This window comes from Hoplias malabaricus, chromosome 4 (assembly GCF_029633855.1).
Source record: "Hoplias malabaricus isolate fHopMal1 chromosome 4, fHopMal1.hap1, whole genome shotgun sequence".
Taxonomy (NCBI): Eukaryota; Metazoa; Chordata; class Actinopteri; order Characiformes; family Erythrinidae; genus Hoplias; species Hoplias malabaricus.
The window spans coordinates 3,913,148-3,926,773 of record NC_089803.1 but is presented as its reverse complement, the minus strand read 5'-3'; the positions used below and the strand labels follow the sequence as shown (position 1 = coordinate 3,926,773).

General features: G+C 36.7%; 1 protein-coding gene across 1 annotated transcript; it reads right to left on the bottom strand.

The window, feature by feature from the left end:
* Positions 1–4,092: 4,092 nt before the first annotated feature.
* Positions 4,093–11,663, bottom strand: LOC136695240 (4-galactosyl-N-acetylglucosaminide 3-alpha-L-fucosyltransferase 9-like). Its single transcript, XM_066669184.1, has 2 exons — positions 11,524–11,663; positions 4,093–8,162 (listed from the first exon to the last, which is right to left on the bottom strand). Exon 2 carries the CDS (start codon positions 8,142–8,144, stop codon positions 6,963–6,965), a length of 1,182 nt encoding a protein of 393 aa, XP_066525281.1. The 5' UTR covers positions 8,145–8,162; positions 11,524–11,663; the 3' UTR covers positions 4,093–6,962.
* Between the last annotated feature and the right edge of the window lie 1,963 nt (positions 11,664–13,626).

Sequence of the window (13,626 nt, the reverse complement as noted above, 5' to 3'; positions counted from 1 at the left end):
ATTTTTTTTATGCGGATGTGAACTAAAATACGTATTAAACAAACAACGTTAATGAATATGGAGCACTCTGAAGAAAGTGTGGCAATTTAATATGTGGAGGTAATGGCAAGGTGATTAACAGGTAATTATTGGAATTAACTCATAATTATATCAGTAACCAAGTAACAGTTAACGCTCAGTGAACAGTAAAATGTAGATAAATATGAGTAATTATTGGTTATTTAGTGATTATTTGGCAAACCTTATGATAATTAGAGGAATTAACACAAGTACTAGTGAGTTATCACATTCATTCTTTTAATAGGTACAAATAGTTATAAGTTAATTAACAGTAACAGTGAGTAAAGCTATGAACCAATAAAAACACTAACCTATCAATTAATATATGTTACTACTAATTAATCCTTACGTAATCAATAATGAAGTAACAGGTAATGCTCAGTGAGCAGTAAAATGTAGATACATTATAAGTAATTAATGATTAGTTAACATATAATTTATGATTATTTCACAACCCTTATTGTTAAGTATTACCAAAATATCTGCTTTCACATATAAAAAAAACTGGTGTTGTGTTGTAATGGCTGAAATCATCATCATCATCATCATCATCATTTTCTTCTCCGCTTCTCCATTTCAGGGTCGCGGTTAATGGTTGAAATATTTATGTAAAATGCAATACGCTTCAAACAAAAACACCTTTGTTAAACTTAAGTTCCAGTTACACTACATCTGTTCATCTCTCTATCTTTATCGCTCATTTGCCTCACCCTGTCATCTCCAGTCATATGCAAAAGGTCAGACACTGCCAGTAAAATGTTCTTTTCAGTTTAGTTCTTCTCTGCCCAGTTTTTTTTTCCATTGTTCACGCACTCGAAACTCTAGAGCAGGTGTCACTAATCTTAACCATAAAGGACTGGTGTGCTGCAAGTTTTCATTCCAATGACACATGGGTCAATGGCAGGTAGTGGAGAGGTTTCAGCAAAAAGACAATGGGTTCAAACCAATGAGAAACAGGTTCAGAAAAAGCCAGAAAGTTCTCTGAAAAAATGTCATGTTTAAAAGTGTATTGAGTAATAGGTGTTTTTCTTGAAGCTGGCCATTTGTCTATGGCTGATCCATTTATTGTGCAATTCTGGGACCTCAGCACTTGTTTGACCAATGGTTCCTAAAATTTCTGCAGTGCACTTTTTTGCCGGACCACCTACCGAGCCTAGAAGAGGCATTTTCCCTGACTGACTCCTAATGGTGTAAACTAGGGTGACCAGACGTCCTCTTTTACCCGGACATGTCCTCTTTTTTAGACTTAAAAAAAATGTCCGGCCGGAATTTCACAAACTTCCGGGATTTTGTTTTTCTAGAGCTTACAAAGAACTTCGAGAAGCGTTTCATTCACAAACTAGTCCCGCCCTCCCCTACTCCATTTGTTTCGCTTGAGTGAGAAGTGGGAGTGGTGAAGTAGCCTAAAATCTTCGGATTGGACGGTCTGACTGTAGAGCTACCGTTATTGGTCGATAACCAACAAGGAATCAGAACAGTTTGGAATTTGGAACTGTTCAGCATGTTTCCACTGACAGAAACTGGTTCCACTGATGACAAACCAGAATTTAGATCCCAACTAGAACCAAAGTGTAAACCGTGACTGAATAAATGGAAATAAGACACAAACACACTCTGTGTGTGTTTATGGGGCAGTGTTTGGCGCAACACACGGACAAGAGCCTCAGCTCTGCGTTGGTTAGCAAAGTTTCTCTGCTGTTCACAAGCTCGGCAAGATGGCTTTGAACTCTGCAACATTTACATAGTATTATATCTCACTGAGAGGAAGACTGCTGAATTTGTCTTATTTCACGTGAGTGTGTGTCTTTACCTGCAATCTTAAAGGGAAGTGGTGAGGAGACATTTTGTTGTGTTAGTGTGTTCATAAAACTCTAGATAGAACTGCCACCTTTACTGCTCCTTTAGTCATTTCTGCATTTACCTGCTCCATATTTTCTGAACTCCACAATCACAGTATAAAAACCACATGGAAACAAACAGAGACATTCTTTACTGGAATTTTATGAAGCTTCTTTGTGACAACATCACATTGTGACACCATTTTTTTAAAATTAACTTTATTAATCCTGAAGGAAACTGCAAAAATCATGCTTTGTCATTTTGTTTCTTTTAGTCATTTGGAGATGCCAGTTTTCCTTTACATTGTGTTAAATTTAGAGGAATAAATCAGTAAAACTGACATGTAATCTAAATCAATCACATAAGTATTTGAAACTGAAGTAACTGTATTTGTCTGAATATTTTATTTGTGAATTATATTTGTATTTTTTTTTTTGATTAAGTTTTGACCCACCGTGACCCTGAACTGGATAAGGGTTACAGATAATAAATGGATGAGTTCAATCAATATGATCAATTTTGAGGTGGTGAAATATTCAGATTTGAAAGATTCAGACTTTAAGAATACATGCCCATAAATTCAGGTCTAAAAAATTCAGATCACAAAATTCTAGGCCAGAGTTAAACCAGCAGGTTTTTCAGGAAAAGAAAACTAGAGATGTGTTTAACTGGACACATTCCAACTGAACTTCTTTCTGACAAATTTATCGACACAGCTCCTACATTTTTTCATGTTTTGGTGTAATCTCTGAATTATAAAGCCACAAGTGCAACTTTATATGAGGAGACTGAACCTTTTGTAATTTACAGAAATGTAAGTATTTGTTCAGAAATGACTGGTTTCTCGCTGTGCCCCGTTCCATATTTTTTCTGCTTAATAAGTATATAAATGTATTTGTGTTTATTAATGTTAAAAATATCACAGAATAAATAAAATGATCTGGCTGTTGTGTAAACGAATGTCATATCTGTACACTGTCAACAAATGTGTTGTAAAAACATGCTGAATTTGATGGAGTGATATAATATAAACATCATGCAGTTCAGGACAGTGTAGGGTAATGAAAATCCCTTCTGTTTAAAACAACCCATAAAACTGAAGGCACTGTTGAACGACGCTCAATCCCTTTACACAAGAAAACTTGTGATCAAGAGCTGAAAAGAATAATATATACTTAATGAAGGAATCAAATCAAAATTTTATAGAGCTGATAATAACAATAATAGCAATAATAATAATAGTAATAATAATGTGTATTTATTTATCAATGTACAATTTAAAATGAAATTTGTCTCTGTATTTAACCCATCTGCGGTAGTGAACACACACACACACACACACACACACTCTAAACTGGTGGCAGCTGTCCCCGTTGCCCGGGGAGTAGCTGTGGGTTCAGTGCCTTGCTCAAGGGGGCTTCAGCCGTGGATGTTCCTGCTGACAACCTTCTTGTACCAAGCCCGGTCTGTAACCATTAGAAATTAGAGAAAATCATAACCATTGTTTTGCTGAAATTGCAGAAATGCTTTTTCAATATGAACTTTTCACTAAAATATTGATGTTTGGATGAATACTTGTTTGTTCACCCGACTGAATTGTGACATATGTCTGCAAACTATGAGGTTTACATCAAAATGTTCTCAGTTGTGACTCAGTTACATTTGAGGGCACACCATGAAAAGATATCTTGTGAGTAATTGAGAAACAAATGTGAAACTTCTCTAATTTGAAAAAAGGATACAAAACAAATAAGATGCTAAGCATAAGCTGAAACACATGTGGAAGTATTGGAATAGGCACACATCCCATAACCAAGCTGTAGTGGTTGTCTTGGCAAGATGGACATTGTGCAATCTTGTGCTTTGCATAAAACTTATTATAAGAAACTTGCATCTCAGTGAGTGCCCAGAAAGGGGAACACATTCTGCATGAATCAAAATCAGCACATTACACTTTTGTATCTTTGGTGTCAAATTATTTTAAAAAGATAAGGACACTCATATTGTCTTTTTTTCTGTGTATGTAGAGAGAGTGTGAGCCAAACTCTAGTGGGACTAAATATTGGCAAGACTACTGGTTTAAAATGGGTATATTGCACCCAGTGAATGACTCATGAGTCAAACCCATAATATAATAAAATGACTATTACTAATGAGTGGTCCAAAATGCAATGAATTTTGACGATACCTCTCACACAGAAACCAAAGAAGTGTTTTTTTCTTGTTAATGTCCTTAGTAACAAAATACATTTATTAATGAAATCAACAATCCAAAGTTTTGTTCAATACATTCAGACACTCGGTACTAATATATGAGGTATTTATTATTCAAGGTTCCATATATATGGAAATGTATAATGTGTAGTGTACAATTAACAAAATGTAATTTTGTTTTAGCATTTTACAATAAACATTACAAAAAACATTTACACACCTGAATGACAAAGTGTTTGGACACCCTCAAATTGCCGCTGGCAGCTCTTATTGTAGTGACATTTATATAAAATATTTAGATAAAATATTCTTCAACTGCATCCCTTTGTTTAATTTTAGAACTCTAGTGATTTTGAAACTAAGGAAAATACAGGGTGATTTTTAATTTAGAACTCTTATGTATAAAACATATCAGTAGGAGCCCTAATACAGAACCTTGAGGAACTCTACTCAAACTACAAGTGAGCTACACATAACATAATTGCTAAATATCTAGTATCTATGTCATTAATTTTATACATACCAAATGTAAGGGTTAAAATGTTTATGTTTATGTTAAAATTATGTTCAGTCAAACCCATAATATAATAAAATGACTATTACTAATGAGTGGTCCAAAATGCAATGAATTTTGACGATACCTCTCACACAGAAACCAAAGAAGTGTTTTTTTCTTGTTAATGTCCTTAGTAACAAAATACATTTATTAATGAAATCAACAATCCAAAGTTTTGTTCAATACATTCAGACACTCGGTACTAATATATGAGGTATTTATTATTCAAGGTTCCATATATATGGAAATGTATAATGTGTAGTGTACAATTAACAAAATGTAATTTTGTTTTAGCATTTTACAATAAACATTACAAAAAACATTTACACACCTGAATGACAAAGTGTTTGGACACCCTCAAATTGTCGCTGGCAGCTCTTATTGTAGTGACATTTATATGTAGTACAATATGTGTAGATATTTGGTGTAAATAATGTCTAATGTATATAGATTTTTTGTTGCATTACGTTGTTATGTAATTTATAAATCTGTAGCTGCTCTTTACAATGTTGGAAAATATTGTAAATAACAGACCAATAGAAATACCCCAAAATTTCTTCAAAAATGGATTTAAAAAATACCCCACCACACCTTCACTGGGCAAGACACACTCAAACATTGACTCACACCTACTGACACTTTTGAGCCACCAATCACCTACCAACATGTTTTAGGAGCATGGGAGGAAACCAATTCAGGCTTGTCATTGTCCAAATATAAAATACCTGGGAAAATGCCAGTCACTGCTCTAAACCTATGCTCTGTATTATTATATCAGGTACACACAAAATCATAACTTCATGTATAAACTGATCTAAAACATGGAGAAAACCATTTACTGTAGAAACCAAAATTAAAGAACATATTAAAGTGATCGCCTCCTCATTTCAAATATTTTTTTATCTAAAAAAATTAAAGTGAATATAAAAACATGATTTTGATTTTGATTCTTGGTGCAAATCTTCTTAATAATTTTACAAGTCCCATTTTTATGGCAACTCTCATAAACATTTTGCAAGATGTGGATCTGCTCTAAGGTTATCATGGCAAAATGAATGCTAATGTTTATCCAAACTGCCTTTGGCAATACATGGTTCTTTGCATGCAAATCAGCTTTCCATTTTTTTGAAAGACTTTGCCCCACTGCAAAATGGTTAAAGCTGTTAACACTGAAATAATGAAACATAGCATGACCTGTAAATGCTACCTTTCAGAAACCCATTACAGTTGCCAAGCCTAAAATAAGCGTGAAACAGGATGAAACAGGAGCAGGGTGAGAAATTGTTGCTGTCCTGTGGGGTAGATTTACTGAAGTCATTCAAAGAAAGCCTACTTGTTGATGGTCATAAACAAATATGTCCTTCTTTTCTTCTGTAGTGATCACTTTTCTCGAATTTGGATCACATTCATTATTCAAATTTCACATTTTAATTTTTTAATATTGTGACATAGATGTTGTGACATTATCATTAAAATGATCAATAATAATGTATTATTAAATGATAAAATATTCTTCAACTGCATCCCTTTGTTTAATTTTAGAACTCTAGTGATTTTGAAACTAAGGAAAATACAGGGTGATTTTTAATTTAGAACTCTTATGTATAAAACATATCAGTAGGAGCCCTAATACAGAACCTTGAGGAACTCTACTCAAACTACAAGTGAGCTACACATAACATAATTGCTAAATATCTAGTATCTATGTCATTAATTTTATACATACCAAATGTAAGGGTTAAAATGTTTATGTTTATGTTAAAATTATGTTCATTTATGTATTAAATTTTTCATTTGTAATTCTGGGGCCATGTTTTACAACTCAAATTAAGATTAGCACCATGTAAGCTGAAGGAGTTTTTTTTTTATTATTATTTTAAAGAGTCAGTAAAGAGAATTACAGAGGCTCAAACTGCAAAAATTGTCCTAACTTTAGGACAAATGAGAAATATATTGAAATGTTATTGTTTTAGGAAAACTACGAGCAGCAGCATAAATGATACATTATAACATATAAATGTATCTTTGTATTGAAAACCAGATGTTACATTTTAGTTTGGCTTTGAAGGTTTTTGTAGGTACCTACACAGGTAACTTGCTTGTTTATTCTGATGATGTATTTACCTATGAGTGTTGGTAACAAATATAACAATTGAGAAAATTTATATTCTAGAGTCGATAATAATGTAAAGTTGATATAATGTAAAATATTCTTATGTAAACTTTTCCTATGTAAAGCCTTACATCAGTTCACCAATTTCCTTCATTTTATTTTTCAAAAAGCCACACAAATCTACCCAAAATACCACTTATTTATATTCCGGATACTTCTGAAGTTCCTGTTCATGCGAATGTATTCGCAGGTGCGGCAGGCGTGTTCTTCGGGATGTCCGAGCTTTGCCACAAAATGTTTTCTCCAGTCAAAGTAACTCTCATAAATTTCCTGGTTCTGGTCTGCCAGCTTGAGGTGTTCCGCCAGGTCTTGAGGGGTTTTGAAGTCATCTATATGGATGAAGGCATTTTGGGGAATAAATTCTTCATAATTGTCTCTGGGAGGACCTATGACCACAGGGACGGTGCCCAGGACCAGTGGGTTATAGACCTTTTCGGAGATGTAGTCCTTGTAGATGGAGTTCTCAAAGGAGAGGTAGAACTTGCAGCTCCTGATCACATTGAAGTAATCCTCATTGCTGATGCGTCTTCCAAAGTGGTTTCCGAACCCATCCACATTGACGTGTTTGCTTAACTCATTGAAGTATTTCACTCTTGGGAAGTTATCGTCCCAGTGAGAGACAATCCAGCAGACAAGCTTGTCTTTCTTGGGAATCTGGAAAGCCTTCTCTTCTTCAGTAGCTTTATACACTCGTCCATAGGGAGACCAGATGTCAGAGTCTCGTCTGTAGTTTGAAGTCAAGTTGAACAAGTCTTCTCCGTCACTGAGACGAGGCGAAAAATCTGGAGATTCATTGTTCATCCAAACCCACATTTGCAGAGGGAACCTGGGCAGTTTCTTAAGAGTTGGGATTTGATTGTAGATGTCTCTGAGGTGGAACAAGACTCCGTGAGCGTTCTCATACTGACTCCTGTCATCTGTAATGCGACAATTCTTGACGCCAAACAAAGGCTCACATGTGTCAAATGGAAAACGTTCTCCAAAAGGCCAGACCCAGACCAGGACCAGAATCTCTGCCTCAAAGTCACGCTGATTCTCATTTTTCGTCTCCAGGTTAGATACTTTATCCTCTGCCTTTTCCTGGGACATTCTGTCATTAACTAAGCAGTCCTTTAAGATCTGGTCATTCTCTGCCTTCACTGCCTCCAGGCACTCCTCCGTACACACATCGACTTTGGGTTTGGACAAATCTCCAACGTAAGACGCCAACTCTATGGAGGGTTTGTAGTAAATATAGGTGAGTACCCCAATGCCCAGCAGCATGATGCTGATGATTAGGACATGATTAGTCTTCAACATCATCTCTCTGCCTTTGAGAGGCTGAAAAAAGACATCAAAAACAAGTACATTATTAAACAGAGGTGTCCCAGTAGTTTTGAAAGTCACTGCTATAAGTTACAAGCTCATTAAGGAGTTCTGTGTCAGTACTACCAAGCTATCACTGACATTGTGTGACTTCCCAAAGAAAAAAAAAATCTACTTATATAGCCTTTCACACACTGAAGTATACTTTACATCAGAGCAGAGGGAAACAGGTTATGAAGGACAAAATTTGAAGTGAGACAGGGACAAACAGTTATCAAGAATCGGAGGAAGACCAAGGTTCAGTATCACAATTAATAAGCATTGGGCATAATCGTATGATGTTACGCAGATAGTAAAATAGATTTTTCCTTAAAGTAGCTTAATGTGTGAGAAATTGTTGAGTCAAGAAGACAAACTAGGTTCTTAACCACTTGGGCTGGTTGATACCAACACCATCGATGTCAAAATTTAATACTCAAGAGAATGCCGACGTGGTGGCACTTAGAAGAATTCAAATACTTTCCACATAAGGTTATGACTCATTGAACCAAATTTCCCTGCTGTTTGTATCAATATTTGAGTTAATTTTTAAGCTTAGAAATATGCAACCAATCTCCATGCAATCACATCAAAGGAAAATCTTCCCCTCCACTTTAAAAACACATATAGGCCGAAAATGCCACTCTGTCTCTGGATTAATTTGGTAGATAGATTGTTAAATATTTAGTTAGTTAGTTAGTTAGTGTATTGACCCCAGAAGGAATTTCAAGGCATCCAGTAGCTGTTCCACGTCAAGGCAGAGTTGCCATCAAGATGAGAGTAAAATATAAAATAAGATAATGACAACAAACAGAAATATATAACTCAATGTAGAATATAAAATTAAAAGAAATATAAAATATAAAAGTACAAACAGAAAAATCTCAAAGTTTGAAAGAGGTAGTACAGTTAAGCGATGTCAACAGTGTAAACCCATGCAGTACTGCAGTTATATTGTTGGCAGTGGAAATAAGAAAATATATATAAATAATAAAAATATAGAGGGTTATGTATATTCAAATGTCAGGAGTACGGCAGAGTCAAAGGATTATTATTTACTCTGTTGAGATGAGTGGAACAGTCAAATATATTTATATGTGCTACGGCTTAACTACGGTTAAGTTTTATATGCTCAAATATGTATTTAGTATTGTAAATCTCATTCTCTTACACTAGTTCCTAGTTCCTTCTTAGTTCCTTTAACTTTTACCCTGCAGCACACCCCCTCCCCCACCACACACACACACATACACACTCAACTGCTACTAAACAAGTACATTATTAAACAGAGGTGTCCACACACACATACACACTCAACTGCTACTCCTGTTCATTGTAAGTTGAACTTAATTCCTCTATTTACCTGTTAAACAGAGCCATGAGTGGCACTGCGGTGTCTTTAATTTCTCCCCAGGAAAGTTTACTCAACAAATGAAGAGATTCTTGTTCAGCCAGTTGGTCAAACACATGTATTTGTTTCATTCCCTCCCAAATATACAAAGACGTTTTAGCATTTGAACTTTGGTTTAGTCACAGAATACTGTTGATTAACATAATTGTTGGTGGCCAATGATTTAAAAAAAATGTGCATAGAATTCCATTGTGTTAATCCTACATTAATTCCTTTATTCCACATTTAAATATCTATTATTCAACAATTCAGAAATAAATGGAATTATTCACAGCATGTAGAATTCATTCATTATCTGTAACCGTTATCCAATTCAGGGTCGCGGTGGGTCCAGAGCCTACCTGGAATCATTGGGCACAAGGCGGGAATACACCCTGCCGCTTGTAGGGGGCACCTACCACCTACCAACGTGTGTTTTTGGAGTGTGGGAGGAAACCGGAGCACTCCAACACTCCTCACAGACAGTCACCCGGAGGAAACCCACGCAGACACAGGGAGAACACACCACACTCCTCACAGACAGTCACCCGGAGGAAACCCACGCAGACACAGGGAGAACACACCACACTCCTCACAGACAGTCACCCGGAGGAAACCCACGCAGACACAGGGAGAACACACCACACTCCTCACAGACAGTCACCCGGAGCGGGAATTGAACCCACAACCTCCAGGACCCTGGAGCTGTGTGACTGCGACAGTACCTGCTGCACCACTGTGCCGCCCGCATGTAGAATTACTAATATTAAACATTCACAATGTATAAAACATGTCAGCAAACACATCATGTCCATTCCAATTGTAATCAGTGTCTTATGTGTTTTACAAAGGTGTTTTACAAAATGCCATTTATTATTGTGAATGTCATGTAGCTTGATGAACATGGAGGTGGAGGCATTGAATACACACAAAAACCTAACAATACACCACAGAACTTAACACAGTTCTTTAGAAATATACATAATGACAAATTACAATGGCTCTTACCACAGGCTGTTTAAATAACACCTGTGTGCTGCAGTCACATGACTGACTTAAACCCTACAAGACAGGTGTGGCAGCTTGGCTAAGAGACACTAGACAAAAAGACTGCGCATATACATTCATGTGAAACCTACAGGATCATTTCTCTTTCTAAATATATATAAATACACATTAATTACAAGTTTGTATTTGAGCCCAAATCTTTTCGCTGCTTTTTACTTAAAGTTTCTATATATCCCATTATTATTATTTATTATTATTATTAGGACTGAAAAAAAAATACATTGTTTGTTTTCCTACAAGCGGCAGGAAAATTGGGGGTGGTGGGTTTGGAAGAACAGCAGTGTCCTCCTCCCTCAAACCACCAAGCCACACCCAACAGAAACATGTGTGCAAGTGACAGCACTTAAAGGTTTCCAGGTGATATCCTAAACAAAGGTGCGTATAAATGACTCCACTGTTCCTGTAATCTGACCGTGAATGCTGTTTACATTATGTTTAAAATTTACTGAAGGATCAGATCAATAAAAACACACTAAAAACACTAAAATTCTAAAATCTGTCGTATCTCTGAACAAGACCTTTATCTTCCACATCCATTTTTCACCATGTGCAAACCATGCTGTGAATCATTAAATGGGTGAAGGGTAAAGTTACCGTGATTTTATTTGTCCATTTATGATTACACTTTTATCACGTTGTAAAACACAGCTGTTGTGTTACAAAATATCACCCTGGAGATACAGGTTTTTATTCCAGCAACAACGAATGTGTCTTCCAAGGCTAAAGGATTGAGAAAAGCCTAGCTGCTACTGAACTCAAGTTAAATTTAGTAAAATATCTGAGTGATGACTCTGAAAGACCTGGAGGAGCAAGATGGATTTGACTGATTACACACAGCAGCACCTGACTAAAAAACAAAACCACTAGACTTCCACTCACCTTAATGTCAGAAGTCCTGAAAGGTTCCAGGAGGTCTTACAGTGGTGTTTGGTGGTCTTCACGTGGTCTTGAGCGGTCCCCCAGTGTTTGTGATTGAAGTCTATGGCATGTTTATGAGGAAGTGAGCAGCAGCAAACATAACAGAGCACTAGTCGAGTGAAGGAAGAAACGTCAGATAAGGCTAGAGGTGTGTCCAATGAAACAGAGCCCCAGTTATAATGAACCACATCATTTTACCTTGTGTACACACACACACACACACACACACACACACACACACCACACATCCACGCACATTCAGGCAGACACTTTTGTCCAGATTTAATTAAAAAGGACAGCTAGTAATGTTTGTAAGTGGGCATTTGCCTTTGCTTTTGTGTATAATAATGGTTAAAAAAAAAGGGGCGTAGTGTAATATGAGACCAAGGGAGAGTGACAAAGAATACAATAACAGGTTTGTACAAGGGTCAGGTCACTTCTCTGTCAGAAAGAAAAAAAAAATGTCAGGCTTTCTCACTCTACCTGATTCCTTTTTCTCACACTTTTAGTTTGTGAGTTCAGCAGTGGATGGACCCTTTGGTGTGCGCTAGATTGTTCAGTCCAGCTACACAAGTGTGCTCTCATCACATGGCTCTCAGTGCTGTCTCACCCAAACACACTGCTCCACCTTAAATGACACAAAACTTCTGCATGTAAACAAGCCAGACGGGATTACAGTTCCCCAGTTGCTTTTAAGTACATAGTAAGTACAGATACAACACATTTAAACAAATATTAGATTATAGCTCATTTAATTACTTTAGGAAGGAAGGGATCTGTGTTTGGAGACAGTGAGAGCATCACTATACAGTGAACTTGAGAAGACTGAAGACAAGTCATGCTGCTGTGTTCTGGATCAGCAGGGTCTGATGGTTTGGAGAGAAACAACGGCCAGGAGCGGTTGTGTTAGTCAAGTCTCGAGATGACAAGGGACTAAACAAGCATGTGTGCGGCATCCTGAGTGAGAAGAGACTGCCGGATGTTGTACAGGAGAAACCTGCATGACTGAGTCAGATACACAGTATGGGCTGAGAATGGTAACTGTCATGCAGAGTCACACCAAACCAGTTTTAATAGACAGTAGACAGTTTAAGACAAATACAAAGATGTGACATGTCAGGACAGAACAACTTGTAGATAGACTGACTGCTCTTGTAGAGTTGTTGTTTTTTTTTTATTTCTTGTTTTGTAAGCTAGTTGCCTGGGGGTTGTGCTGCTGGAAGTTCTTGGCTATTTTGTTAGGTTTGGTATCCATTTTGTTTGCTTTATTATGGTTTTTTAAGGATTATTGGCAGTATTGGATAGTTTATTTTCCACTTAGGTGTGTCCTGGCCACCGTGACTTTGGCAGAGTGGAAGCTATGTATTTACTCAGTGTATGAAGCCCTTTCTTTACAGTGACCTAGTCTGAAGTTTTGTTTTATTAAGCCAATAGTACAAGGAGTCTGGTGGTCCAGTCCTCCCATACAACGAGTTGCCTTGCTGCTGTCTTGTCTTTATTTGCATGTTTTTTGTTTTATTTTGTCTTGTTTTGAGTTGCATTTTTAGTCATTTATTTCTTTGTTTGTCAGTTTGCTGGGACTATTCGGCTACCACTTAGCATGCTTGAGAGAACTGGATTAGTGCATGGTCTGGGCCGGGATGGCCATAAACTAGCATGATCAAACTTATTCTCAATGCGGTGAGGTTGTAAATGACTGTATTTCACTGTATTTCATGTAAGAAGCTCTTTCCCTTCTCCAGTAGCTCAGAAGTATCTGTCTGTTCAGTAGCCTGGCAGTGCCCACACGGTCCCAGGTTATTGTATTTTGTGTGTGCTGGCTGTTTGTCTAATTTATTATTTTCTCCCCCAGCCCCCTTGTGTAGATATAGTTTGTTGTGATCTTTTTGTGGTCTACAGGAGGAACAGGTGGTTGACTCATAGTGGTTTACCTTGTCTTGGTCTTTGTTTCTTATTTTCCTTCTCTCACACATAGCCTGGAGTGGTAATTAGCTTAAAAGATATTTTCTTTTCTTTATTTGATTTTTTTTCAAATTACCTACATATACCTGGGAGTAGTGCATT

Excerpts from the sequence above, each read along its gene's own strand:
- LOC136695240 (XM_066669184.1), bottom strand. The coding sequence starts at position 8,144 with ATGATGTTGAAGACTAATCATGTCCTAATCATCAGCATCATGCTGCTG.